At 41.0% G+C, this 27,497-nt stretch overlaps 1 protein-coding gene across 3 annotated transcripts in view; it reads right to left on the bottom strand.

Annotated features, from left to right (window-relative positions):
* Dock11 (dedicator of cytokinesis 11) overlaps positions 1-27,497 on the bottom strand; it is a 195,480-nt gene that overhangs the window by 31,417 nt on the left and 136,566 nt on the right. For all 3 annotated transcript variants that reach the window (XM_050121924.1, XM_050121926.1, XM_050121927.1), the window contains 9 exons: positions 27,233-27,280; positions 25,101-25,243; positions 22,954-23,069; positions 18,898-19,035; positions 14,660-14,842; positions 10,620-10,733; positions 8,302-8,517; positions 8,161-8,218; positions 2,873-2,979 (listed from right to left, as the gene is read on the bottom strand). In XM_050121924.1, coding sequence (XP_049977881.1) covers positions 2,873-2,979; positions 8,161-8,218; positions 8,302-8,517; positions 10,620-10,733; positions 14,660-14,842; positions 18,898-19,035; positions 22,954-23,069; positions 25,101-25,243; positions 27,233-27,280 — 1,123 coding nt within the window. The remainder of the gene's footprint in view (positions 1-2,872; positions 2,980-8,160; positions 8,219-8,301; positions 8,518-10,619; positions 10,734-14,659; positions 14,843-18,897; positions 19,036-22,953; positions 23,070-25,100; positions 25,244-27,232; positions 27,281-27,497) is intronic.

Below are 27,497 nucleotides of genomic sequence, written 5' to 3'. Positions count from 1 at the left end.
TTTGACTCTGTTGCCACATACTAAAAAAACCAAAATTCTAAAGGACATTGAAACTTCAGATAGAAAAAAGGGAAAGTGTTTCCTCTCTTCTCCTTCCTCCTTTTCCCCTTGAGACAGAGTTGTTCTGTAGCCAGGTTATTCAGAAACTAAGTACCTGAGATAGTTCTCATGGCTATATTCCTGCCTCAGTCCTCTGAGTACTTGGATTACAGGTCTGAGCCACAGTGCCTGGCATACTTCCTACAATTTCTTTGGAGGCAGAATCTCCTGCTGCTGCTCAGGGTAGCCTAGAACTTGAGATCATTTCTCTCTCTGCCTTCTAAGAATTGGGATTAAAGCAGTTGCTGCCATGCCAGGCTCAGCGCGGCTGCCATAAAAACAGACTTTTATGGGATGGTACACTACTTCAGTCTCTGCTTCTGTGTGCTTCTTCCCTTTGCTCATGCTCCCAGCCTTCGTGAACTGCTGCCCATTTTCTATCTGGGTTGCTCTGGTCTTCACTTGCTGTTATATCTTCCAGATGTTTATTTCCAACCCAAGGTCCCTTTTCATAGAATTCTGCATTTCAGGCAGTCTGATTATTTCCATTTTGATAATCTTTCACTTCAAGTTCTACTTTGTTCTAAAATAGCACTCCTCAGTAACCCAAACCTCAAAAGACAACTATGGCATCTGTTTGCTTGTTTGTTGTATTAGCTGTCAAGTGTGATAAGAAGGCCACAATCCACATAACCACAGAGATTATGTATTGAGTAAGAGACTAGGGGTAGGGTTGGATCACCTTAAAAAGGGGAAATAGAATAGTTATGGATTTATGAATGGATGGGGTTACTGCAATAGGAAGATCAAGAAGGAGGGGGAAGGAAAGTGGCTAATGGAGGGATATGGGGAGGGACAGCTAAAACCAAGGGTCATTTGAGGGTTGTATATTGAAACCTAATACAGTAGAAGCTTCTTAAAATATATACATAAATAGCCGGTCAGTGGTGGCACACGCCTTTAATCCCAGCTCTCGGGAGGCAGAGGCAGGCAGATCTCTGTGAGTTTAAGGCCAGCCTGGTCTACAGAGTGAATTCCAGGACAGGCTCCAAGGCTATACAGGGAAATCCTGCCTTGAAACAAAACAAAACAAACAAAAAAGCTTGGCATTTGGAATTTTATTTTATAAGCAATACCTTCCATTTTAAAATATTTTTATTTCTTCATGGAAGACAGTTTCTTTGCAGCATTGTCATGTGTACCTGTCATGATAATGATGGCCACTCCCCTCTTCTCTTATCCTCTAGCATACAAATACAAACTTTGGATAGTTCAATTATATAACTCTTTTAAAGATAATTGCTGGTGTCTAAGTCCAACACTATTTACTCATTGCATTATTTAATTACTGTCTGTATGTATCTTCCATGAAAATATATAATTCAAACTTTTTTACAGTTAAAAAATAAGTACTCATCACTTTTCCTGCAAAAAGCAGCTATCGTTTTCCCACAATTCCCAAACCTCTCCTAAGCAGCATTTTTTCTTCTTCCATTCCTAATGGTATTTCTTAAGTTATTTTTTGGTTTTTTTTGGGGGGGCAGGGTTTTATGCAGCTCAGGCTGGCCTCCCATACTCTATGTAACTTAAGGCGGGCTTGAAATGAAATTTCTGATCCTCCTGCTTCTACCTTCCAAGTACTGAAGTACAGGTGTGCACCATCCTATCCAGTTTATATGAAGCTGAGTATCAAACTCAGGACTTATGCATGCAAGGCAAGTACTCTGCCAACTGAGCTACATGTCTAACCTGGATCTTTTGCTATTCTGGCTTAGGCCATGATAGTCCCACACCTGGACAACTAATTAGACTAGCCTCCTCCCGGACTCTGCCTCCAGTCCCTATCCAGCCTCCTGTAACCCACCTCTCATGTCACAACATGTTAACCGTCCTTGCTTTTCACCTCTGACTCCGCAAGGCATGTACTTTTATTATTTCAATGACGATCTCTAGAGTCATTGGAGATCATAGTTCATCATTTTATGGCCCTTCTATTAGCAAGTCTGTAGATTTCCTCCTATGCTACCTGCTTCACTATGCTACTTCACTGATGGACAATTAAAGCTGTTTTCTATTCATCTGAAGCAGGGAGCCGGATATTTCCATTTGTACTACTTTGTTACATATGTTTTTGCCTATTTGAATTAGAAGACAATGTTAACTCTGGGTGGTGGAGTCCTTTTTCCTATGCTGGATGGGTTCTTGTCACAGATACTGCATTTTAAAAATTAGTTCTAGCTATTTTATCTTACGGGTGTTTTGCTGCATGCATTTATGTATACTATATGAGTGCCTGGTGTCCAAGAAGGCCAGAAGAGGGTACCAGAGCCCCTGAAACTGGAATTACAGGTGGTTATGAATCACCATGCGAGTACTGGGAATCAAACCTGGGTCCCCAGAGAGATCAACAAACTCTGCTAACTGCTAAGTCATCTTTCTAGTCCTCTAAATGTTGCCTTTTAAAACAAGACAATGGGGAGAGTCGCAGAGACAAGATTCTACCCTGTCAAAAGGAATTCCTTTGCTTAGGAAGTTTTTTTTTTTTTGAGACAGGGTTTCTCTGTGGCTTTGGAGCCTGTCCTGGAACTAGCTCTGTAGACCAGGCTGGTCTCGAACTCACAGAGATCTGCCTGCTTCTGCCTCCCGAGTGCTGGGATTAAAGGCGTGCGCCACCATCGCCCGGCCTGCTTAGGAAGTTTTATGACTTAAAGTTCACCGATTCTTAGTCACTTTTGAAGTTAAATCAGATCTAGTAACTTTTAATACAAACCAATCCTGAAACGGGAAATTTCTATAAATGACAAACAATAACAGTACAAGCCTGGGATCTTACTTCACTGTAATGAACATCCATCATTCCAGCATCTTCTTTCATGGCTCCTTCTTCATCTATATTGGGAGTAATTTTCTTGAAGGCTGAACATCCACTAGGGAATAATTCTGTGTGGAAAATCAGAAAGGGAGCATATTTATTACAAAAAATATTTGGTAAATGACAGACACCCTTAAAAGGATACACTATTTTTATAACACAAATGACTTTGGGTCAAAGTCATAAGAACAAATTTCAGCCATAAAAATAATTTCATGTATTACTCAGAAACACTATCACTCTCCTCCCTGCCCCCAAAGAGCCCTAATTCATTGTAAGTTGTGTTTTTGGTACCCCATCTTTAATAGCTAGTGTAGATGATTTCCTAGTGTAAAAATAATATAATACTTATCGTTTGTGCGTATTGTCTATCATCTAGAGAAGAAGGCAAACACTTTGGGGGTAACAACTGAATAACCTCTGGTAATCATCTCTAGTGTTTAAATTTCACTGAGAGTTGGAAAGGGAAGTCAGTCAGTTATTGGAAGACACTGTCCTAGGATTTACATGACAGGCAGGAAGCGAAACACATGGCAGAGAGAAAACCCCCTTGGGGAGACTGGAGCATGAAAAAGCCCCACGGATTGGAAAGTTAGACACTACCACTGCTTCACTGTGGGAATTTGACTGTTTGTTTCCCTAATATTTATAAGGTTTCTTCATCATCATCAGTACCGCCACTACTATAACAAGAATAATAATAAAGGTTAGTTTGTGAGAATTACATGAACACATGTTTGGACTAGAGCCTAGCATGTAAAAAGAACCGAATGCATTATTAGTGCTAAATAAGCCCAGCAATGTCTTAAAGCCGATTTCTCAAGATAAACAACTGCTGTCAGCTGGAGCCCTGGGAAGGGGGGGGGGAGTAAACTCCACCTGAAAGCAACTTTTTACAACTATGGCCCCAACTGTTATTGTGGAGTAAGAAGACAGACGGAGAGAGCTACGTGTCTTCCTAGAGCCTGGGTGTTCTGGGATCTTGTGATTTATTGTGATTTAGAGGAGAACAAACAAAGCGCACTTTAGCTGCACCTAATATCAAACTTACATCCGTCTTCCTATCTCTGCCTCCCAAGCGCTGAGATTATAGGTGAGGTACCCTCCACCTAGCTTTGACTTGGATTCTTGATCTTAACGCTTCCTAGCTACTGCTTTCGCATGCCCGCGTGCCATTCTAAAGATGGAACCAGTCCAGGTAGGTACAACCAGTTGGAGTTCAAGTGATCCCACGAAAAGAGTGGATAGGATTTTGGAGGTGGGGGTAGTAGTGCCAATTCTTAATGAAATATGAGTGCCAGCCAGAAGAGTAAGTGGTAAGATCTTGAGGTGAGAGCAGAAAGGGGGATGACTAGGGACAAACAAGGAAATGAAGGGCTTTGTGGCATTTTAGCTATATGACACTGAGAACAAAGACGTGGGAATGGAAGCGGCATTACCCTATAAGGAATGGGAAGAGATGCTAAGGGGAAGGACATTACATCTTATGGGCTTCCGAGGGAATCCAAACTCCTGAAGCTTTGCTTAAAGAGGATGCTATGTGGTGGTTCAAGAATGCAGAAAACTTGACTCTTGTCTTCCCTGGAGGAAAGAGTTGTGCCCTCTCTCAGGAAAAGAGCGAAGAATGCCAAAGTCTCTTAGAGAGGGAGATCCAGAAATGCTGAGGTTCTCAGACAAAAGGAAAGACAGTCTGACTTATCTTGAAGGTTATATTTGGGGACAAGAAAGAGTAACAGCAAAGCCCCACTGTCGCTCTTTCCACTTGACTTGGCTAAAGGGAAAAGCATGAGAACCTGTAAGGTGCCTCTGGTACAAAGAGCAAGTGGAAGGCTGGCTGTTTGAGGGTGGGGTGGGGAGGCTGGGGTGGGGTCAGGGTCAACTGTACCCTCCTCCCACTTTCATTTTCTTGTCTTTTGTTCTTTCTTCTCACAGGGAGTGGCAAGAATGAGACAAGGTCTCCCACTGTAGCCAGGACTCCCTATGTGGCCCAGGCTAGCCTCAAACTTCTAACCTTCCCACTCCTGAATGCTGCGATTACAGGCATGATCCACCATTCTTGGCTTCCTTCTTCTCCCTTTTCCTGGCACTTCAGTGCCTGAAACAAGGAATGGAAGGTTCCAGCAGTGGTCTTTCACTTATGCAGATACCCCTCGGGGCCAGGAAACAACTGGATAGAACAAACTTTGTTTTTATTTTTTTTAAAAAAAGTCTAAATGATAGAACATTTGCTTCCAATGTATCAGCTAATTGGCGTTCTATTCCATTGCGATTAAGAATATTTTTTGTAGCTCACTTCAAGAGAAATGGCTTAAGGGCCAGCCAAGGGCATAACTCAACAATGGAGGACTTGTGTCCTACATATGCCACCTTGATTTCCATCCCAGAGGAAGGGAGAGAAAGGGAGGAGGGGAAATGAGCTACAAGTACAGTGTTTAGACATTCGTGCTAGACACCTGTCAGGGATTTACAATGTAAACACGCCTTTTATATTCCGTATCAATGGACAATTAATTGAAAATAAAGAACTCCAGAGTGTTTTCATGGTCACCACTGAATGATATTTAAAGCATATTTTGCTTAAATATTGGGGTCTTTTCTAGACTTTTCTAATAATGCTGGGTTGCAGAGTTCTCCCAATGGATAACAGCTATCCCTTGGGGCCAGGAAACTGCCAGAGCGAACAAACTTAATTATTAAAAAAAGCAGTCTACACGCTTCCAATGTGTCATCTAGGCAGCATTTTAGTCCATCTTGATTAGGAATATTTTTATAGTGCACTTAACTGTTTTAGATTAGCCATCTATCTTGATATCCTTCTCATAGTTTAAGCAGCTAATTGAAGAAAGAAGCTGTTTTGGAGATTTTTTTTTTTTAATCCCTGAAGCTGAGGTGGAAAAAACCCTGAGGAGTTTCTACTACTGCTACTCTTTTAGGATAAGGTTCTCTAGTTTAAGGAAGTAAAATTTTCCAGGCTCTAAAATAGACAGCACCTGTAAATAAATATATAAACAGCATTCAATTTTTTTTGGGGGGGGAGGTTTCGAGACAGGGTTTAACAGCATTCAAATCTAATATCTCTTTGTTTAAACTGAAAAACATCATTTTTCCTCCTTAGCTCTGTGATTTTAGTGAAGGATTAGTAAGTACCTTAAGGGTATTATGAAATACTTCAGTGACAAGTTTGGGCTGCATCCACTTGTTAAGACAGGTCAGATTGGTGATGAAGGTAGCTGCTTAATGTTTAAACAACTAGAGCAAAAAAAAAAAAAAGGTCTTTCTAAAGTTAAGGATGGGCTAATGGAAAAGTCATTCTTGGTTTTACTTAGACTGAAGGTCTTTTACCTGTGAACAAAACAAGGTTCTTGGGAAGAATTTCTAATATAGTTACCTATTTTCAAAATCTGAAGTGTTTGTTCTTGATGGGCCTGGACCCCTCACTTCAATGCTAACTAGAAAGCTGGGCTAGCCAGAAGCCAGTTTCTTTGGAAAGCATTTAAAGTCACAGTACTGTGTTTAAGGTCTTCATGTCAATGGATTGGGAATTGTGGGTGTATGATATCGAGTTTTGTTTTTAGGGTAACTTGACAAACACATCAGTGTTATACTTTTAAAAAGATGAAATGATTTTCATAAATCCTTTCTCCATTTCAGAACTACTCGTAGAGACTGGGTGTATAGCTTGGTGCCATAGTACATGCTAACCATGCCTGTAGCCATCTGATCAATCCCTAGAACCAGAAAAAAAGAAAAAATGAAAGAAATATATGCACTAAAAGGAGAAAATTGGAATACACTAATTTTTTTAAAAGTAAATCATTCTTAATTTTTGTTTAATTTAAAGTCTTTGTATTTGTGAGTAAAGCAAGATTCCCAGGGAGAATTTCTAATATAATTACCTATTTTCAAAATCTATAGAGTTATTCTTAATAATTCTTAGTGACTCTGGAATTCTATTTCAGGTTCATACTCTGTAATCCACTCTGATTTGGAAGTCACCAGGTAGTTCAGGCTACCTTGGGGTTTGGCAGTCTTCCTGCCTTAGTCTCAGTGTGTTGGGATTTATAGAGCCCTATACCCCTAGCTGAGTATACTAATTTGAAAACCTAGATTGTTCAGAACTATTACAGTATCAAAATATTAATTTAAAAAAAAGTAAAATGCTGGAGTTATTGCTCAGATGGCAGAATGCTTGCTTTCTCAACATTCACACAGCTCTGGGTTTGGTACCCAATGCTGCAGGAACTGGGTGGGTACGGGGGTGCGTGCCTGTAATACCAGCACTTGGGAACAAGAGGCAAGAGAAGAAGTCCAAGGTCATCCTTGGCTACATAGCAAGTTTGAGGCCTGCTTAGGCTACACGCAATCCTACCCCGGCCCCAAATTTAAATGAAAGGAATGCATAATTTAATCTTTATCGTCACATTTGGGAAGAATCTCCACAATGGCCATTATTTTATAGGAGGCAATGGAACACTGAACCTTAGATGTGAAATGAAAAACACAGAAAATCCAGAGTTAAAAACCGAGGCTGTGTCCTCATAGTCAAAGCCTGAGTAACAGGACTCCCTTAAGCTGCTTTCGTTTTGCCCTCACGTTATTTGGTTGACTGGCTTGAAGGAAGCAGCAGCTTAAGCACTGTGATACATAGCAGATGTCTTGACTGCAATCGCTGCTGTAAGTTAACTTTTAAACCTTACTCAATTGTTTTGCTATCCGAGTAGTTATAACACGCAGCAAGATTATTTGGGACAGAGAAGCACAGAGGCTGATCCCTGAATTGGAAATCTTGAATGAGGAATGCAGAGCCATTGATGTCCTCCGAGGGCCTGACGTCCCTTAGGTGTCACTGCATAAAAATGGCTCTAGATACCTAGTCCAGGGACAGCTGTCGGTAAAAGATGAGGAGGGGGAACGAAGTGATCTGCCTGTATTACGCAGAGCTTCTCACGAGCCCTAAGAAGAATTTCATTTGTGGCAGTCATCCAGGGAGATAGTCTTGGGAAATAAACACTGGGCATCAGGCCCAGCCATGTACTATTTAACTTATTCTTGTAACCTCCTACAGAAACCGAAGCCAAAATGAGCAATCCAGCTTTCTTTTATAACAACGTCTGTTCAGCACTCAATGAGGCTGAAGGTAAACATATTTCAAAAAGCCCCATTCTAGTCCATTCACAATTGGAAGCTGCAAAGATAAAAATTATTTTGCCAGCTGAGAGTCCTCCCATCTCAAAACAGGAAGGTCTTACTCTTTCGGTGAAGAAATTCTGCCACGAGAGCCGCGACATGGACATAGCACATTGCAGCCTGGAAACAGATGACAAAGAAGTGTCAGAGTGTGTTCAAAGGAGTTTGAGGAGTCCCAGGGGAACACGATTTTAAGTAGTCACCTCAGAAAAATCTCCATTTTTTATATGAATTTTGGCCATGCTGTCGAGCCAGGTTTTTCTCAGCTCTGGTGTGCTGGCGTAAGATTTAGCTAAGCTATACTGGAGGTCAATCAGCATTTCCGGGTCTTTCTCATGCTCCTTCATTTGGGCAGTGGCCATAAGAACAGTTCGGATTCTCTTGGTCAAATCTTTGACTTCTGTGGGAAAAGCAGTTGCCTAATTTCAAAACAAAACAAAACAAGACCCATATTTTTAGCAGCCTTATCAATAAGGTCTAAGCGTGAACAGCCAATCTTGGGGAACATACTATGGTTTTTATTCCTTGTTAACTCTTCATGGTACTGCATTGGATGTGGCAAGTCTAAAGGGGCTTTAATTAGTTATTTTAAAATATATGTTAACCATCTAGGCTTCAAAGGCTTTTGAACTTGAGGGCAATATACTTAAAGCACACAGAAAAACATGACCTTTGGAGCCACACTATCTGGCTTTAGATGCTGGCTCCTCCAACGTATATGCTGGATGTTTATGGTTTACTTATAACAGTAACTGACAGTTATTGACAGCACATCGGTACCAGGTACTAAGATGGATACATTATATGTTTTAATTTCTACAAGAATCCTATATATTCAGTAGTCTTTCCATACACTTCTACCAGCGGGAAAACCGAGGCACAGAGCAGTTGAGATGTTCAGCCAATGTGCCCCGGTTGGTAAGTCATGGAGACAGAACTTCTATCCAGGCGATCTGGCTCCAGAACTAGTGCTTGACAGGCAATTTTCCGTACTGCTAAGTGTGCCCATCTTGCCCACCGACTATAATGCACACGGCAGTGAAAACCCTGCTGCCAATTTTCCATTCCCACAAATGAGAGGTTGTGAGTTACATCACACTCCAGAGAGATTCAACTCTGAAAGTGTTTCTGACCTCAAGACATGGATGGGGCAAGTACATGGTGATGGGACTTAATATGAATATAATATACGGTTCTGCCTTTCTGTCTGCTTTAAAAGTAATTAGTACAATAATTAATACACATGCATCTTAGCCCTTTCTGCTTATTAACAGAAACTCTACTTTCTGAAGGGAAAGGCTTACCTTCATTTACCAGGGTTTGTTGGTAATGGTGGCCTTAGCAGATGCAACTAAGTCATTCACAAATGAATCAAGAGAAAGCAAAGGAGATAGTTCTTCTCAAGGAGAACCAACATCAGCCCTATTCTCTTGGAAACCATGACTAGCTACCTGTAGAACATGGCACTGAGCATGGTAACAGCTGGGAGGGACAAGAATTATTGGAGCGTGAGTAAAATAGCAGAAATAGTATACATTGCTTCTGTGCTCATGGGATTGGTTGGAGTGTATACTGATCTTCTGGGAAACCAGCATCGCTGCTTGAAAAGCAAACTTTCCCAGCCTGTGAGCAGCTGGCACAGCTCCGTGTTTTCCTCCCTGTAAGCAGCATTCCTACGGGACTGGGTTTTTGGTAGACAGATTCTACACGTCCCAAGCATCAAGTATGTTGTGACTGAGAGCTTTCGATTTTTTTTTCCAGATTTTATACAGTATTGTCAAATATACTAGAATATGACCTTTCCCAAGAATGAGACCAATTTATCTCCCTGGGAGGATATCAGGACCTGTCCTCCAGGCAAGCCAACAAGAGATGTATTTTTACACTGCTCTAGTTTTTAGGCATGTGTGAAGAGCCATGGCGGTCAGCATCTTAGGTGTGATTCTGACAAACTGGTGCCGCAGAATGACAGCTTCGGATTGTTCCAGCAAGCCACACAGTCAGTCACCATAACCTTCGAAAGGCACAGAACTGACAAGCAATGAAACCCTTTTGTGCCGTCTCTCCTCCGCTGTCCGTGAATCTGTTAGCCACTCTGAGATTTTTCTTACATTTCAATCACGGGATTTAATTAGCCAGTATTACAAATGGTAACAATTGTTAAGAATGAAAACTACTTGTATCTTCTGAGTAAGTTTAGAAGTCAAGCAGAGAAAATGACACCGATTCGATTACTACCAGATGCTCATTTGTTTAATCTACTCAGTTCATGCCGAATTATAACTGCTGGAAAGCCGGTGGCATGTAAAAGCCAGCAGCTCATAAAGCTCACATCCATACTAACAATAACTGTGAATTCCATCATGGTTCCATGGCATAAACTCCCTTTGTTAGTTAAAGGGGTTCTTATTCATTATTTTGGTGTTGGGGATCAAACCCAGGGCATTCACCATACAAGGTAAGCACACATTCTACCAGTGACTCACAATCCTGGTCAAAGTGACTTCAGTTTACTCCGTACCTTCATAGGTCTGTCGCTGTTTGCAAAATTATTGATAATGAATAAAGACTCCTGAAATCTTGATCCTCCACTTAGCGCAACATCAGCTATCAGCTGACTTACAGCAATTATTATCTGTGGGAAGAAATAAAGTTTAGTTTTTTTTTTCAAATGATTTTTTTAAAAAAAATCCTGCTTTGGGAGGTGGCGAGGGGAATCATTACACTGTGTCCAGGCTAGCATCTAACTTCTTTGTCTTCCTGCAGACTTTTGCTGCCATGCCTAGCTTTCAAATGCTCCTTTGAAAGATTTTGCAAAGTCATGGGTTGTGGTGTGTGTTTGTAATCCCTGTACTCAGGAGGCAGAGGCAGAGAGGTGTAGAGGCAGAGGCAACAATAGGATCACTGTGAGTTTTGGGGCGCCAGGATTATATAGCGAAACCCTGTCTTTAAAAATAAAGAGTGATGAAAAGGACAAAGAGCTAGAGATTCTCCACCACATACCTGATACAATGGTGGCGATCAGGTCCTCCCTCTGACTGTGCTCGCACGCTGGTGCTTAGGATGAGTTTGTGCGTGACCGACCTTTCTCTTTGACAGCTTCTCACTCTGTATTACTTGTCTAGTTTATATGATGCGCTAGTCTACAGCCTTGTGTGAATGTCAAAATAAGTCACGCTCAGACATTAACGGCTCGATGCCTTCCTCTCGATCCAAGAAGACAAGATACAGTTGTGACTATGAGCGCAGGCTCTGGAGTCAAAGTGCCTGACATCCAAATTCTGACTTTAGTGGCTAGTTAAGGCTTTACTTTCACTTACATTTGCTTGTTTTATTTTATTTGCTTCCTCGCGTGTGGGGGCGTGCGATGCCACAGCATGCATGTATGGATCAGAAGACAACTTGTGGGATTTATTTTTCGCCTTCTACCACGAAGGGCCCAGGTATCAGATTCTGGCTATCAGGCTTGATAGCAAACACTTTTAGGCACTGGGCCATTTCTCTAGCCTGCAGGTAACTCTTCACTGAGCACGTTCTGTATTCTGGATGCTGTTCTAAGTCTTTATATTTATTAACTCATCTAGATTAAATAAAGCGCTGACAGAGCTGATAGTAGGGCCAGAGAGTGGACACTAATAGAACATTTCAGGCACCCTGGTAAATTAATCAAAGCCATATATTAGGGGTGGTGGGTAGTCAACTGACTTCACACAAAAGCAAACAGTAAAGGGCTGACAGCTAGTGCTGTCTAGCTCTAGTTTGCAACCATCACTCTCTAGACTTAGAGACTTGTTTTCTTGGAGGATGTCCTCCTGCAAGGCAGATGGGACTCTTAAGTCAGGGTCTTTACATGTGCTGTTCCTTTTAAAAAAATATTTTTAAATATTTCATTTCCATTGGTATTTTGCCTACAGGTATGTCTGTATGTGGGGGCATCAGATCCCCTGGAACTGGAGTTATCCGCCGTTATGCGCTGTCATGCAGGTGCTGGGAATTGAACCTGGGTCCTTTGGAAAAGCAGCCAGTGTTTTTAACCACTGAGCCATCTCTCCAGCTCCTTTATAGCAGATTTTTTTTTTTTGATTTTCGAGACAGGGTTTCTCCGTAGCTTTTGGTTCCTGTCCTGGAACTAGCTCTCGTAGTCCAGGCAGGCCTCGAACTCACAGAGATCCGCCTGCCTCTGCCTCCCGAGTGCTGGGATTAAAGGCGTGCGCCACCCCCGCCCGGCTATAGCAGATTTTTAAGGGAGTATTATTTTTCTATTAGAATTGTACTTTATTGATGGCATTTTTTTAAAAAAGCAGCCAATGGCTGTTTCCCTATAAATAACCTTTTCTCTAGTAAATTGCTCTAATGGGACACCAAGGAAGATCTGTAACTAGAGACTATCTATATTATCAGTAGCCTCCTGAGCCAAGAAGTCCCAGCTGGGCTTAGATTCTGAGTTGTTTCAGCAAATAATCACAACGCTATGAGATGTGGAATAATAATTACCGCACAGTGTATTCTCTGTGCTGTGCATGGCACCAGCTGCTCTATGTATTTCATTTGTCACCCTCATACTAACCATGCAAGGTGGCCAATACTTGGCCTCATTTTACAGATGAGCAAACTGGTTCAGTCAGATTGAGCAACTTGCCTAGGGTCACACAGCACGTAAGTAGTTGAGCTTCGTGTTAAACAGATAGTTATCTCTATAAGTTCTGAGATTTCCACAAAATCTTGAGACTAATCCATTATTTGTTGAGATACGGTCTTGCCACGTTAGCCAGGTTGATCTTGAACTTGTGGGCTCAAGCGATCCTCTTGCCTTGGCCTTTCAAGTAAATGGGACTATACAGGTGCATGCTAGCACCCCGAGGTCAGTTTTTTTTTTTTTTAATTTTTGCCTTTTGAGGCAGGGTCTTGTCCTGTAGCCCAGGCTGGCTCAAACGTGCAATCCTCCTGCCTTAGTCTCCAGTGTGTTTGGATTTTAGGCGTGTGCCATCACGCTTGGCATCACCTGCCGTGTATTCTCTAACCGTCTTACTTAGTCATCTTAATTGAGCCTCACAAAAACTGTGAGGTAGAGGTGATTTATATTTGAAGAAGCTGAAGCACCAGCGAGGCCGAGGAGGCAGCCTGCTCCAGGGCAGACTGCCATGGAATCTGAACCTCAGCATGCACTCCAAACTTAGACTTTAGAGTAGCCTTGTCCACGGGAAAGAGGATGTGAGGCTCATATCTACGTAGCTACAAAGAGAGGGAGATGGAAGTGAAACTTACTTTTGTTTCTCGTATTTACTTTGTGTGTGTGTGTGTGTGTGTGTGTGCGCGCGCGCATGTGCGTGAGCCTGCGCACATGTGCAGTTCAGAGAAGAGCTGATTTGGCTTGTTTTCTCGTCTCACCGTGTGTGTTTTGGTGCTCAAACTCAGTTCATCAGGTCTGGCAGCAAACACTTTTATGCACCGTCTTGCTGATCTGAAATTTACTTTGATGTATGTTAATTAACTCCCAAATTCGACAAATTTATTTTGATGTATTTTAATAACCTTCCCAAGGCAACAAATCATTTTAGTATATAAACAATGTAAGACAACTTAGATGCTCTATTTTTTATGTACTTATTAATTGAACTTTCAGCACATGTCAGTCTGGACCAGTCACATTTCAAGATGGTCACATGGTCCGAGAACTGCAGCACAGGAAGGGAAAGCCAGATATTGATTTCTTTTGCAGTGCTGAGACTGGAACCCAGGGTCTTGTGCATGCTCGGCAAGCACTCTACCACTGCGCTATAGCCTCAGCCCTGTGTTAACCTTTTGTTTTGAGATAGTGTCCTTCATGTTACTCAGGCTGGCATTGCCCTCACTCTACAGACAAGGTAGGACTTGAAGTTAATATCTTCCTGCCTTAGCCTCCCAAGTACCTGTAGATGTTGATCTTTGTGAGGCATGGGGTGTGAGTGGGCACATGTTTGTAGGTGTGTATGTGTGTCTGTGTATGGAGATCAGAGGTCAACGTTGGGTACCATTCTTCGGAAGCTGTCTATTTTAACTTGGGGGGGGGGCAACATGGCTTAGAACTTGTCAAGTAAGGTTAGCCTGGTTGTTCAGGGAACCCCAGGAATTTGTCTGTCTCTTCTTCCTCAGTCTTCAGATTACAAGTACATACCACATGCCTGGCTTTAAAAATTGTATGAGTGATACAGGTACTTTGCCCGCATGTATGTCTGTGTCCCTGTGTGTACCACCACTTACATGCCTGGTACCCAAGGAGGGCAGAAGAGAACAACAAATCTCCTGGGCTGGAGTGACAGAGGGTTGTGAGCCACCATGTAGGTGCTAGAAACCAAATCTAGATTCTCTGGGCAAACAGCCAGTGCTCTTAACCACTGAGCCATCAATCCAGTACCTGACCAGCTTTTTTTCCTGTGGGTTCTGGGGCTCAAACTCAGGTACTCCTGCTTGCAGGACATGTACTTTACCAAGTGAGCTATCTTTCTAGCTATAGATGTTGGTTTTGATAGAGGCCAGCGACTGAAGAGGAAACCAGCAAGAGGAGCTTTGATTGCTACTCACCTGTAAGTGTGTCCTCAGGAAGGTCTTCCTTTTGGTATATTCAAAGTTGTTTCTCATCAAAAGATACAAAAGCGCAGATGCCTCATTCCTGGTTGAGCTAATCTTTGAAGTACAGCACTTTAAAACCTCGTAGCAAAATGCAGCGCACATGTTTACTCTCCCTTTGAAAAAGGCTGAGGGGAACTAGACAAGGGAAAGAGAAGTGAGAATCTGAAAATCTCTTAAAGTCCACCAGTTATCAAGTGTCGACTGTGCCTGACCTAAAACTATGCCGGGTGCTTTAGAGGATAACAAATTATACTAGTCAGAGCTCTGTTCTCAGGATAGTCTGAGCTTGTTACCATACAGACAAGCAATAACGGGACAAGTCAAGTCAGTATTGTAGTTACTCCAAAAATGTAAAGGCATTTGTCATAAATGTTGTCAATCTGAGAAGAGCCCAAGATAGCGCAAAACATATGAGGGACAGAGTTTCAATTCCATACTGAATAAATGAATGTTGAATGATGGCTCTAAAATGGAGTCTTAGAATGGGAAGACCAGTCTGCATTATGTAGTGTTTGCCTTATATCTAAACGCTGGGTTCAGTGTTCCATGTGCTGAGAAAAATTAGAACTGAAAGCCCTTAGGAGTGAATTGATCATTTTATTTTTAACAAAAGAGAGATAGGTTAAGTGCTCATCTATGTCTGTCCATTTTCTCCTCTATAAGCAGTGCCAATTAAGACGCATTTTGTCATAGAAAAAGAGTGCCCATGTGCTCAGCAACTTCTCATAACTCCCAAGAGGCCTGCTGCTTTGAGAATGCATTCAGCTTGCTGCTTTGTGGAAGATAGACTGTAGAGCTAAGGTGGGCTTATGAGAATTCCCTATGCTTGCAAGTTGAGGCGAGCAAGCTGCTTCAGAATGTGTAATGAACATTTCCTCAGGGATTCTATAGTTTCAATGTCACCCACTCGACATGCTTTCTTGGAAACTTTGAATTTTAATCCACACTTCAGGAATTTATCCGCGAGTTTTTTTTTTTTTTAAAGCCTTTGTAGCAAGTGCGGTGTTAGGCAGGCAATGGATGTTTAATAAATGCTTTCTGATGGGAAAATTGGGAAATCACACAAAATTTCACAGGATTAGATCAACTCTTACTAGACAAGATTCCCTGGTATAAAAAGATTTAAGAGTGGGCATAGCTACGTGCAGTTAATCCCTACAGTAAGTCTGCCCACAGCACTTGAGACATGAGCAATGGCCAAAATTACGAATAACTTCCTCCACAGAAGCTCTGACGCTCTTTTTCCCTTTGGCTTCCATGACATCTTTCACTCTTGCCTTTATTTGCTACCTCTGCCACTATTTCCTCTTTCTCGTTTACAGAGTTCTCTTTCAACCCTTTCTGTGTTAGCTTCTTCCCCTCTGATACTGGCTTTTCGTCTCTATTCTTCCAGGGGGAAATTCGGCCATTCTGGGGCGGTCCCTTATATGCTGATTGTCCCCTGACCATGCTCCAGTTATACTTGTACTTTATGTTCTGAAATATCCTAGACTCTTTCCTGATGCAAGACTTTGGCAAACGCATGTACTTCTCCCTAGGATGTTCTTCCTTGAACCGTTTGTGTGGCTGGGCCTTTTACATACCTCCCTTCTTATTAGATGAGGTATATCAGCTTGAGGCAGTCCCCAAATTATGATGGTCAAATGAAGAATTTAAAAAATTACAGTGGAGGGCTGGAGAGATGGCTCAGTGGTTAAGAGCACTGGCTGCTCTTCCAAAGGTCCTGAGTTCAGTTCCCAGCAACCACATGGTGGCTCACAACCATCTGTAATGGGGTCTGGTGCCCTCTTCTGGCCTGCAGGCAGAGTACTGAGAATACTGTATACATAATAAATAAATAATTAAAAAAATTACAGTGGAGTGAAAGGTAGAAATTTTAATGTCAAATTCTGAGCTCTGTTCTCTTTCTGGGTGGAACATGAAGAATGAAACTCATATTCCTGGGTGGTGGCAGCAAGCTGCAGCCCCCATACACACATGGGATCATGAGGGAAAACAACAAACTCCTTCAGTGTGCTATGCTGCTGAAGCATGATGTTCAATAAACTCTGTTGAAGGCTATTTGAACACACTTAAACGATTTTCCACTTAAAAGGGGTTAATTGTGCTGTTGCCCCATCATAAGTTAAAGAGCATTTGTACTAATGCTAATAAAAAGTGCTAAGGCATTTTGCTTGCTTCTACCCTAGAACTGAACATGATTACAAATTGTTCTGTTGTTCATTTTTGCACTCTACCCCACCCCTAAGACTGAAAAGCCTTAGGTTGGAGAGTGTTCTTGTTTTGTTTCTCCGTAATCATATCTCCAGCAGCTAGTACAGTACTTGAGACTGTGCTCACTAAATACAAATGAACAGAGATAACTCCAACCCAGTGCTCTGTCTAAATCCATGAATTTCAATGTTACAGAGGCAACTTAAATTCAATACAAAACAGTATTCACCATTTTTTTATCGTAATTATAGTTTGTCCCACCATTTTATTGGTGAACTGGTGATCAAGTCCAATAATTCTCTTTAACATATATCTTACCACCATATCCACGCACCAGTGACTTTTCTCCAGGTACTATCACCAATCTCTGTTCTTCTGTTCCTCCCTTCCTTCTTCTGTCCATCCATCCATGTTTCACTACGCAACTCTGGCTAGCCTGGGACTTGCTATGTAAACTAGGCTGCCCTTGAATTCAAGGAGATCTGCCTGCCTCTGCCTACCACCTGATACATTTCTTATCCTTTTTTCAAGAGGTTTACTCTTCCCTGGTCACACTGATGCTCTCTTACTACATCGCTAATCGTGCTTAAAACCTTTCCATGCCTATCTGATTCTTAGAAGATGAAGTCTAGCTCTTATGATGACTAACTACACACTTTCCTATTTGCCATTTTTACTTTCAGTTTTATCTCCTGAATCCACACTAATCCCTCCACAGTACTCCTGCTGAAGAGAAACTTTTGCTAAGCTACAGCATTTTTATCTTCTCCTGGGCACACCCAGTTCTCGGTACAAATTTCATACCATGATAGCATTTGCTGATATACGTGTATGTGTGCACATAGGTATCTGTATGTGTGTTTTTATCTATTACACAGTAAGCCCTCGGGATTCTCTGAACAAACTTCATATCATGATGACATTTGTTGATGTACATGTGTGTGCATGTATGTATCTTTATGTGTATATTTTTTAACTATTGTACAGTAAGCCCTCAGGATTATAAGCAATAACTACCTAACTAGTACCTATTAAATGGATTATTTCTAAATGTATTTCCACTCATTTATTCTTTCATGTTTGCAGAGAACTCACTTTTCCTTAGCTTCCTTTACTCTTAAAGCATATTAAAAAATGGAAAATCTTTTAAAGCTTCACATTTACCTAATTTCTTATTTTACATACAATGAAAGTTAAGACTTGTTCATTGGCAAGTTATTATGCAAGATCCCAGAGTTCTAAAAGTTAATTTCGATTATCAAAATACTTATGCAAATTTTTTAAGGAGCTGGAGAGATGGCTCAGTGGCCTGCTCTTCCAAAGGTCCGGAGTTCAATTCCCAGCAACCACATGGTGGCTCACAACCATCTGTAAAGAGGTCTGGCGCCCTCTTCTGGCGTGCAGGCATACACACAGACAGAATATTGTATACATNGAGTTCAATTCCCAGCAACCACATGGTGGCTCACAACCATCTGTAATGAGATCTGGTGCCCTCTTCTGGCCTACAGGCATACATGCAGACAGAACACTGTATACAAAATAAATAAATAAATATTTTAAAAATTTTTTAAAAAAAATAAACAAGACTGGTGTTTCATTAGTGCAGTAGATGGTGTTAGTCCTTATCATATGATAAACAAGACAAAGAAAAACTGGCAAAACTGGTGATTTAAAAATGACATTGGGGCTGGGAATGTAGTGCCCCTGGTTGGATCTTGAGAGAGAAAAGAAAATCCAGATGGAGAAGGAGACTCTTGGGAAGGGCCTACTGAAAATGTAATGGTACAATGGTAAAAGCAAAAGCACGTTCTGATTTTAGAGGATTCTTTGCCAGGTCCTCAATATAGATTTTGCTATGTGGTGCTTGTATGTCCAAAGGCAGTGGTAGTAAATGGCTGTTTGTGTATGTCATCACAGTGATTCCCATTCCTCTATCTTCCCATGAGCTCCTAGCAGGTTAAAGTTGTTCTTACCTTACTGATGAAAGATCTCAGTGAGGCAAAGACATGCTTGAGTGATGCTTCAGACTGTCCATTTTTAAGAAAAGCAAGATGAATATCAAATACTTTTTTCATTAATGGGTTGTGTCCATCATTATTTAAAAGTTGGCTCTACAAAACATGAAAAATAAAACAAAACACCCAGTTTACAGAAGCATTTAGTTTAGCCCTCTTGCCCACATACAAGAGAACTAATTTTACTGCATGACCAATATCTGCTTATGAATATGCTGTTTGGCCTTTGGAAGTTTTTTTTAGACTATTTTGAGTATCTTAACTAAGAATATTCATGGGATCTTCAACTTACATTGGAAATCTTGAAACACCATATAAACTACATCTAGAATATTGAAACTCTTAACCTGGGAGAGTTGGCACATACCTTTAATCCCAGCACTTGGGAGGTAGAGGCAGGTGGATCTCTGAGTTTGAGGCTAGCCTGGTCTACAGAGTGAGTTCCAGGACAGCCAGGGCTGAATCCTATCTTGAAAAAACAAAAACGACAGACAGACTGACAGATGGACAGGAAGGAAGGAGAGAAAGAGAGAGAAATGCTAGCATTTTGAATAGCTAAAAATACTCTTCTAATGGAACATATCAAAATACAAAATGAATATAGGAAGAATATTTCATATCCCATCCCACCTTCCTTTCTGTTTTCTTCATTTTCTTTTTTCTTACAGTTCTCTCTATGTAGCTCAGGGTGATCTAGAACTTGCTACATGCATAGACCAGGTTGTCTCAAAAACATGATCCTCTTACTGAGATTACACACATGTCCAGTTATGACTGGCTGGGAGTAATACTTTTTTATTAAATTACACTTTTAGACACTTAAGCACCAGTAACAATTCTTTAAAAAAGTCTGCTATTTAATTTACCTTTGGAAGTGCATTCTATATAAGATATATTTATGCACTATTAACAAACTGAACCTTCCATGAATTCAGAAAACAGATATGGCAAATGGCTATTAAATACCTCTTGTAAATGGGCCTAAAATAATAGTACATTTGTACAGAGATATCAGTTAGTTTATGAACTTTGCTTTAAAATAAATCCTCAAGGGGCTCCAACATATAGTTCAGAGGTAAATTGCCTGTTATGTCAAGGTCTGGGGTTCAATCGGTGCTGCAGGAGGTCTTTCTGCTCCTTCAGCCAATAGCCACTGAGATACCAGCCAACTGGGGAGTGGTCTCCCTCTCTCTTTAAAAAAGCAGCGGCTGCCCTCTTCTCTCTCTCTTGCTTCTGGTGCCTCTTCTGGCTACTAGACTCCTTTCCTGATCATGCAGAGGGCTGTTGTCTGGGATGGTGATCTGTTAGTTTTTTTCTCTTTAAGTAAATAACCATTCTATTATCATAATTCCAAACTGGTGTGGGACTGTTTGTGACTTATGCCTTCATCTGGTGCCCAATTATCTCCCTTCTCAGGCCTTTGATAGGGTTGAAGATTAGATAGTCATAGTTACTGTCTTCTTATGATCTAGCCAAGCCATTTCCTATACAAGACTTAGATTCCATAGGATATAATGTTTATTAAAACATTTAGATATGTTCCTTGCTTAATATTGTTTATGGTGATTGTAATTCTAATCTTATACTTAATATCTGTTTCTAATGTATATTGTTTTGTATTGGGTTTACAACTATCTTACTTAAACAAAAGGGAGAGGTGCTGCGGGAGCTCCTTCCACTCCTTCCGTCAATAGACTTTAAGATACCAGCCCACTTGGGCATGTTCTCGTTTGCTTTATAAAGCAGCAGTAGCCATGTGCTTGCTCTCTTGCTTCTGGCTCTGCTTATGGCTACTAGACTCCTTTCCTGATCACGCAGAGGGTTGTTGTCTGGAACAGTGATCTGTAAGTTTTTCCTTTAAATAAATAATCCTTTTATTAATAATAATTCCAAACTGGTGTGGGATTGTTTGTGACTTATGCTTTCAAATCCCCAACACTGCAAAGAAAAAAATTAAAAGAAAAACATTGGGGCTGGAGTGAGGACTCTGTGGGTAAAAGTGCTTGGCATGAAAGTATGAAGAACTTAGTTCAGATTCTCAGAATCCATGTAAAATCAGACACAAGCATCTGGAATCCCAGTGACGTCATAAAAACCACACATTCTCCTATGTCATCAGCACCATTTACTACCCCAACCTTCAAAATAAAGAGTAAGGTACTCAGTAACACAGTATGTGCTTTGCATGCAAAATAGTAAGTTAATATTGGTAAAGTGCTTGAGAGAGGGAGATTGACTTTTATCAAGAAATACATAAATCTCTATTAAATAAATCAAAAAAATATCAAAAAGACAGGAATAAAAGCCTAGTCATGAGATGTGATGTCCTATCTACTGACAATAGAAAATAGATGTGTGTGTTATTTTAATCAAAACAAACCTAAGTTTTTTGCAAGGTCGCCTCCTACAACTTTTTTTTTTTGTTATTGCCTTTTTTTTTGAGACAGGGTTCTCTGTGTAGCTCTGGCTGTCCTGGAACTCACTCTGTGGATCAGGCTGTCCTCCAGCTCACAGAGATCCGCCTGCCTCTGCCTCCTAAATGCTGGGATTAAAGGCGTGCGCCACCACTGCCCAGCTTACACCTCCTTATTAGCATGTTATTCCATTCTTCCTTATAATGTCTTTGAGAAGCATGGGGGCAAGTTTCCACACTATATCTGGAAGCCTAAAACAATTAACTATATTATGTAAGAAAGGGGAGCAAACATGCTGGATTGCCTTGCCCAGACTTAATACAAGGGCCGGTGCTTAGTCCTACTGCAACTTGATATGCCAGGCTTTGTAGATACCCATGGGAGGCCTGTCCCTTTCTGAACAGAAACAGGGGAAAGGTGGATTGCGGGGGCGGGGGCAGAGGGGAGAACGAGGTGAGGTGGGGGAATGGAAGGAGAGGAGGGAATGGAAAATTTGGCTGGGATGTAAAATAAATAAAATACATTTAAAAAATGAAAGAGGAGGGCTGGAGAGATGGCTCAGAGGTTAAGAGCACTGATTGCTCTTCCAGAGGTCCTGAGTTCAATTCCCAGCAACCACATGGTGGCTCACAACCATCTGTAATGAGATCTGGTGCCCTCTTCTGGCCTACAGGCATACATGCAGACAGAACACTGTATACAAAATAAATAAATAAATCTTTAAAAAAATTGAAAGGGGAAGAGAGCAAAACAAACAACCCAACCAAAACAGCCCGAAATAATCTGTAAGTGAAGAGAGAGCAGGCGTGACTTCCGCATTTGGGTTCTCACCAAGGCTGTTTACATGATGCTCAAGTACTTTTTGTTTTCAAAGCACTCCCACGTCTATTATCTTAGCTTACCCTTCTAATGAGCCTGCAAGCAAACTTGCTTTTACTTTATTTTACGAATCAAAGGAATAATGATTTGGGATGAGAGAAAACATCCAGAAAACATCCAGAAAATCTTGAGCAGCCAGTCAGTTTGCCTGCACATTATCCCTATAAGCTATCTTGTTACAATGGGTATTTTGGCTGGCTGATTTTCTCATGATTTCCAGTAAAGTTTACCAGTTATTTTTAATAAAAACATAAAAGAAAACCCTCCTGCCCTTCCTTCTTTCTCCCACTTCTTCCTCCCCACTCCCCCATATCCTTTCTTTGTCTACACAGCCTTGGCTGATCTGGAACTTGTTATATAGATCAGGCTACCCTCAGATTTGTGACTACCCTCCCGCCTGTGTTGCCCAAGTCCTGACTTTATGGGCATGTGTCACCATGCCTGTCAGAAAACTGATTCTAAAGACAAATATAAAACAATAGAATCTGAGAGGCAGAGGAGGATTAAGGACATTTTAGTCTGAACACTTCACTCTATGGATGACTGACTTTCAGTCATTTCCCAAGGTTTTACCAGAGCACAGTCAAACTTGGCTTGCCACCAGCGTTTCCTCATTGCTCCTACCAGGTTATCACAAACCAAACTGGCCTGCCTTTGGCACACAGACACTGTAAAATGTTTTCCTCGCAACACCACCAGCTGAACTCACACTCATCTTTACCTTGAAGCACTGGGTAAAAAACGATATGGTGTCTAGTACTGTCAGGGAAACCTCAGTAGCTGTGTTGCCTTCCAGAAGTGCCTGGTGGAAAATGTCTGCTTCTGTTGTGGCAGAACCTAGGGTAAGAGAAGCAAATTAAGCCACGTCCAAAGTAGACTCCCACAAGGGCACTGAATGATCTCCTCCAGAAGCCTCATGGAGAGAGTCTTGCCTTCTTAGAAGGAGTCCGCAGCATCAACAGACCTAATGAGCTTCACTGCAGCTATTCCTTACTGAGCCAGGGTCTGGTCTACCACCTACCTTGCGCTCCCGTTATCAGTGTGCCAAGTGATCTTGAGTATTAGCACCCTGTCAGCAGCTCCGCAGCATGGACTGAGGTGTCCGTTTGTTTGGTGATGTGGTCTCAGTAATGAGCTACGGTGATGTAACTAGGAAATCACGTGGGAGGCATCTTAGGCCATGCTGCCAACATGGATGGAAAATTGAGAAAGCCACACAAATCCAGTGGCCTCTGGCAGAGCTCTTTAGTTCTGCCCGTGACATGAGGCTTCTCTCTAAAGCCCAGACTCTTTATGGGCTGACAGAAGCGGGCTCATCATACTTGTTCAAGAAGCAGGAACCTTTAACATTTGCAATGACAATGTGTAAAAAGTCCTCAGACTTCTAGCTCAGGGTCTACCTGCATAAGACCTCGTTTACTATCATTGGGCTTCACAAAGCCAATTTTCCTGGCTTCTTTGTTCTGTGGCCTCCGGAAGACCATATGAAAACAAAAGTGTTCTCAGAGTTTTGATTAATATTTGCTTTCAAGAGGGAACTTTCTCTTTATCTAGTCCTCTGACATCCCCAGTTAGGCAAGATTTCTCTCTTTGTCCTCGATGCTTTCTCAATGCTTTTCCCTTTTAAATACACTTTCAACGAATAGGATCTAGTACTCATTATTATTTGCTGCTACTGGGGATAGAACATCAGGTCTCATGCATGCTAGGCAAGCACCCTAGCACTGAGCGAGGTTCCTGGTGGTTCTTGTTCTTTTTTCCTTTTTTTTTTTTATAAGAGTCGAGATCAAATTTGCTCAGGTAGACCTTGAACTTGTGAACTTCCTGCCTCACCTCCTCGGTAGCTGGGATTACAGGCCTGTACTAGCAAGCCCAGCTAGAGTTGATTTACTTCTGCAGTCAGGAGGGGACATCTATGTCATTAGTCATTAAATAAGAAATAGCAACTCTAAATGAATATTATATATGCTATCTTATTAGGATATTAGTACTTTCTATTAAAATTTAATGGAGCTAAAGAGACGGCTCAATAGTTTGGAGCACTTATTGTTCTTCCAGAGGACCTGGGTTCAATTCCCAGCACCCTCATGGTGACTCACACTCATCTGTAATTCCAGTTCCCAAGGATCAAAGGCCCCCTTCTGGCCTTAGCAGGCACCAGGAACACATACAGTGCAATATATACATTCAGACAAAACACTGATAAACATAATAGAAAATAAATAAGCCTAAAGTTCTTGAAAAATAAAATTTGACAGTCGTGACAAAGGATATCTAATATAAAAATATATTAACAGCAATTTCATAGAAAAATTCCTTAATACTAAGAAAAAGATTTAGAATCACAGTTGTTGAAAAAATCATGCATGTTATTAAATAGTCATGAATGATCAAATTATAGTATATAAATGAATACATAGCAGAGTTATGCAGAGAATTTCTCTATGCAAGAGAAATTGTGATTTAAGCCAGGATTTAGGATTGAAAATGGGCTTTGGTGAAGATGAGGTAGTACAAGCCCTTGCAATATCAGCATCAGGACCAGAGTTTAATCCCTAGAAGCCAACTAAATGCTGGGTGGGTTCGGAATGTTTCCTGTAAGAAGGCAGAGAGGGGAATTCCTGGTGTAAGCTGGCGACTAAGACTGACTGAGAGATCCTGCCTCAAAGACTAAGTAGGCATATAATTAAGAAAGATCCCTGCTATCAACCCTGGGCTTCCACACACACCTGCACACAGACTTGCACCCCCACACATGAATATACATGTGTACACACCACACACACAAACATGTGCATTTAAAAAAAAAAAGATTACACAGCATTACCAGGCTATTTCATATGGGTCCCCTCTCCCATGTTTACTTACTGTGATTAAGTGTGAATGAGCTTTCTAAGCTACTGAGATGCTGCAGCCGAGCCTGCATCACTCCTGACCTGTTTCGAAGAGCTGGCATAGTTTGAGATTTTCGGTCTATTCCAAAGTGCTTTGATAGCCAGGCATCATGCACCCTAAAATAAAATTTTAAATCAAGAACTGAAATAAAGCCAGGTGGTGGTGGTGGTGGTGGTCCTGGCACTCGGGAAGTAGAAGTAGAGGCGTATGGATCTCTGTGAGCAAGGCCATCCTGTTCTACAAAGCAAGTTCTAGGACAGGCAAGGCTGTTACACAAAGAAACCTTGCCTGAAAAAACAAACAACAATAACAACAAACAAACAAACAAAAATCTGAAGTGCTCTGATAAAATATTTCATTGTTTGCATATTTTTAACTAAAATGTGGTTTTAGTTGATGTGTTATTCCAGATAAATATAACTTACATAATTTTATATAAAATATAATTTTATAAATATATCCTATTCCAGATAAATTTAACACTCTGCTCAAGATTCTGTTAACTATTACTTGGATTAAATGAGGCCTATAGGAAACTGTGAGCCATCTCTCCATTCCCTAAATTGTACAAAGTTTTAATGGGATTTTAAATAGAGCTTATGGTAGCATCATAGAACTTGCGCATTTAGAAAGAGCTTCCCACTTCTATACTACTCAAAACCATTGGGGTTAAGTAGACAACACTCCAATAATAGACAGTCTTTTGGCAGGAAGTGAGGAAGAAGAAGAGAGAAGACAGACACTGAAAATGGGAAGGGGCTGGCATCAGATAGTCTAGAATGAGTATCCATCCAGTCTCCTGGACTGCTGACAACTGGGTCATATATAAACTGAGGATGAAAAAGTTTGTTTTCTTATAAGCGTGGGGTTGGAGCAACAGAAGCTGAGATGCTAAGGTCTATGGTTAGATATACAGGGAAAGGTGGCTGGAACTCTTATCCCTCAAGATGCATCACTAGACCAGTCCAGAGAGTCAGCAATAAACCCCATCCAAAGGCTTCAATTTGTGGAGCTAAGCCGGGTGTGGTCACACATTTTATAATCCCAGCCCTTGAGAAGTTGAGGAAAGAGGATCAGGGTCCTTCCTTGAGATATTGCAAGGTCAAGGCAAACTTGGGCTCCATGAGATTCTGTCACCAAAATCAAAAGCAAAAAAAAAAAAAAAAAAGAAAAAGAAACTGCTCTGGATTTTAACATTGAAACTACACTATTTAGAGACAGTGGTAAAAGGTGCTCACCACCAAACCTAACAACCTGAGTCGGATCCCTGGGACCCACATGGTCAAAGGAGAGAATCCACTCCCACAAATTGTCCTCTGACTTTCATGCATTTGCCATGGTAGGCAGCTGTCCAAGCATAAAAAAAAAATACATTTCTAAAAGACTATGTTTGATTTCCTTTAATGAGTAGTTCTACTTAATATACACACATTCATAGCTGAAATAAGCAAGACCTTCCTTTGCCTTAGGGCCCTTTGATCATCCCTGATTTTTTTCCAGTGTTGGGTATTGAACCCAGAGCTTCACAAGCTAAGAAAGCAATCCACTGCTAAGCTATAGTCTAAGCACAAATTTATTTTCCTTTTCTTCTTCTTCTTCTTATTGATGTTTATCAAGAATTGAATCCAGGGCATTGTGCATGCTAAACAAATGCTCTATCACTGAGCTACATTCCTGAGATCCTCACATATTTCTTCATAAAGATTTAAGATGCAAAAGAACAAATAGATAACATATAATTTATGTCCTACTTACTGTTGAATGTTTCTATTCCCCTTAGTAGTTGGCTACCCTGACTTTTTGATTTGATGCCTACCCTTCTATTTAGCTGTTACTTAAGTCCTCCAGGAAATACAAAATCTGCTCGAAGTTTAGGGGGATCTCAGAGGAAGAAACCTTCTATGTTATTCTAGCCATTGTCTTTTTGAAAACGTAGTATTGGTTCATATTACTTTTAACCTTGAATTGGGATCCGTTGAATGAATCATGGCCACCTTCAGGTTAACCTACCATCAATATCTTAGATTTTATATACCATGGGTGGGACTGCTCTCTGTTGGGAAAGAAAGAGGGAAAATGGCAAGTTGTAGTGCTGCAAGCATTACCTTGCTATGTTTCTTTTCCCCATATAGCGGAAGTGGAACAAACATACTCTGGAAAGGAAAATGACAACATGTTAGTAATATACTGCTACCTGGCACAACCTAATAACTATTGAGTAGACGTCATATGTTCCGGAGATCAATTTACAAGAACATAGATTTCCACAAAAATAAAGGCCCAGATAACTACTTAAAGGCCATATCCTATCTTTCCATATATATCTGCTATAGTTATATCAGCATTAAAAGTCCCATGTCAATATACATA

The sequence above is a fragment of the Alexandromys fortis genome, unplaced genomic scaffold, assembly GCF_014885135.2.
Source record: "Alexandromys fortis isolate MF-2015 unplaced genomic scaffold, M_Fortis_MF-2015_v1.1 scaffold_189, whole genome shotgun sequence".
NCBI classification, from domain to species: Eukaryota; Metazoa; Chordata; class Mammalia; order Rodentia; family Cricetidae; genus Alexandromys; species Alexandromys fortis.
The sequence above is the reverse complement of the archived record's forward strand: the minus strand, read 5'-3'. Positions and strand labels throughout refer to the sequence as shown.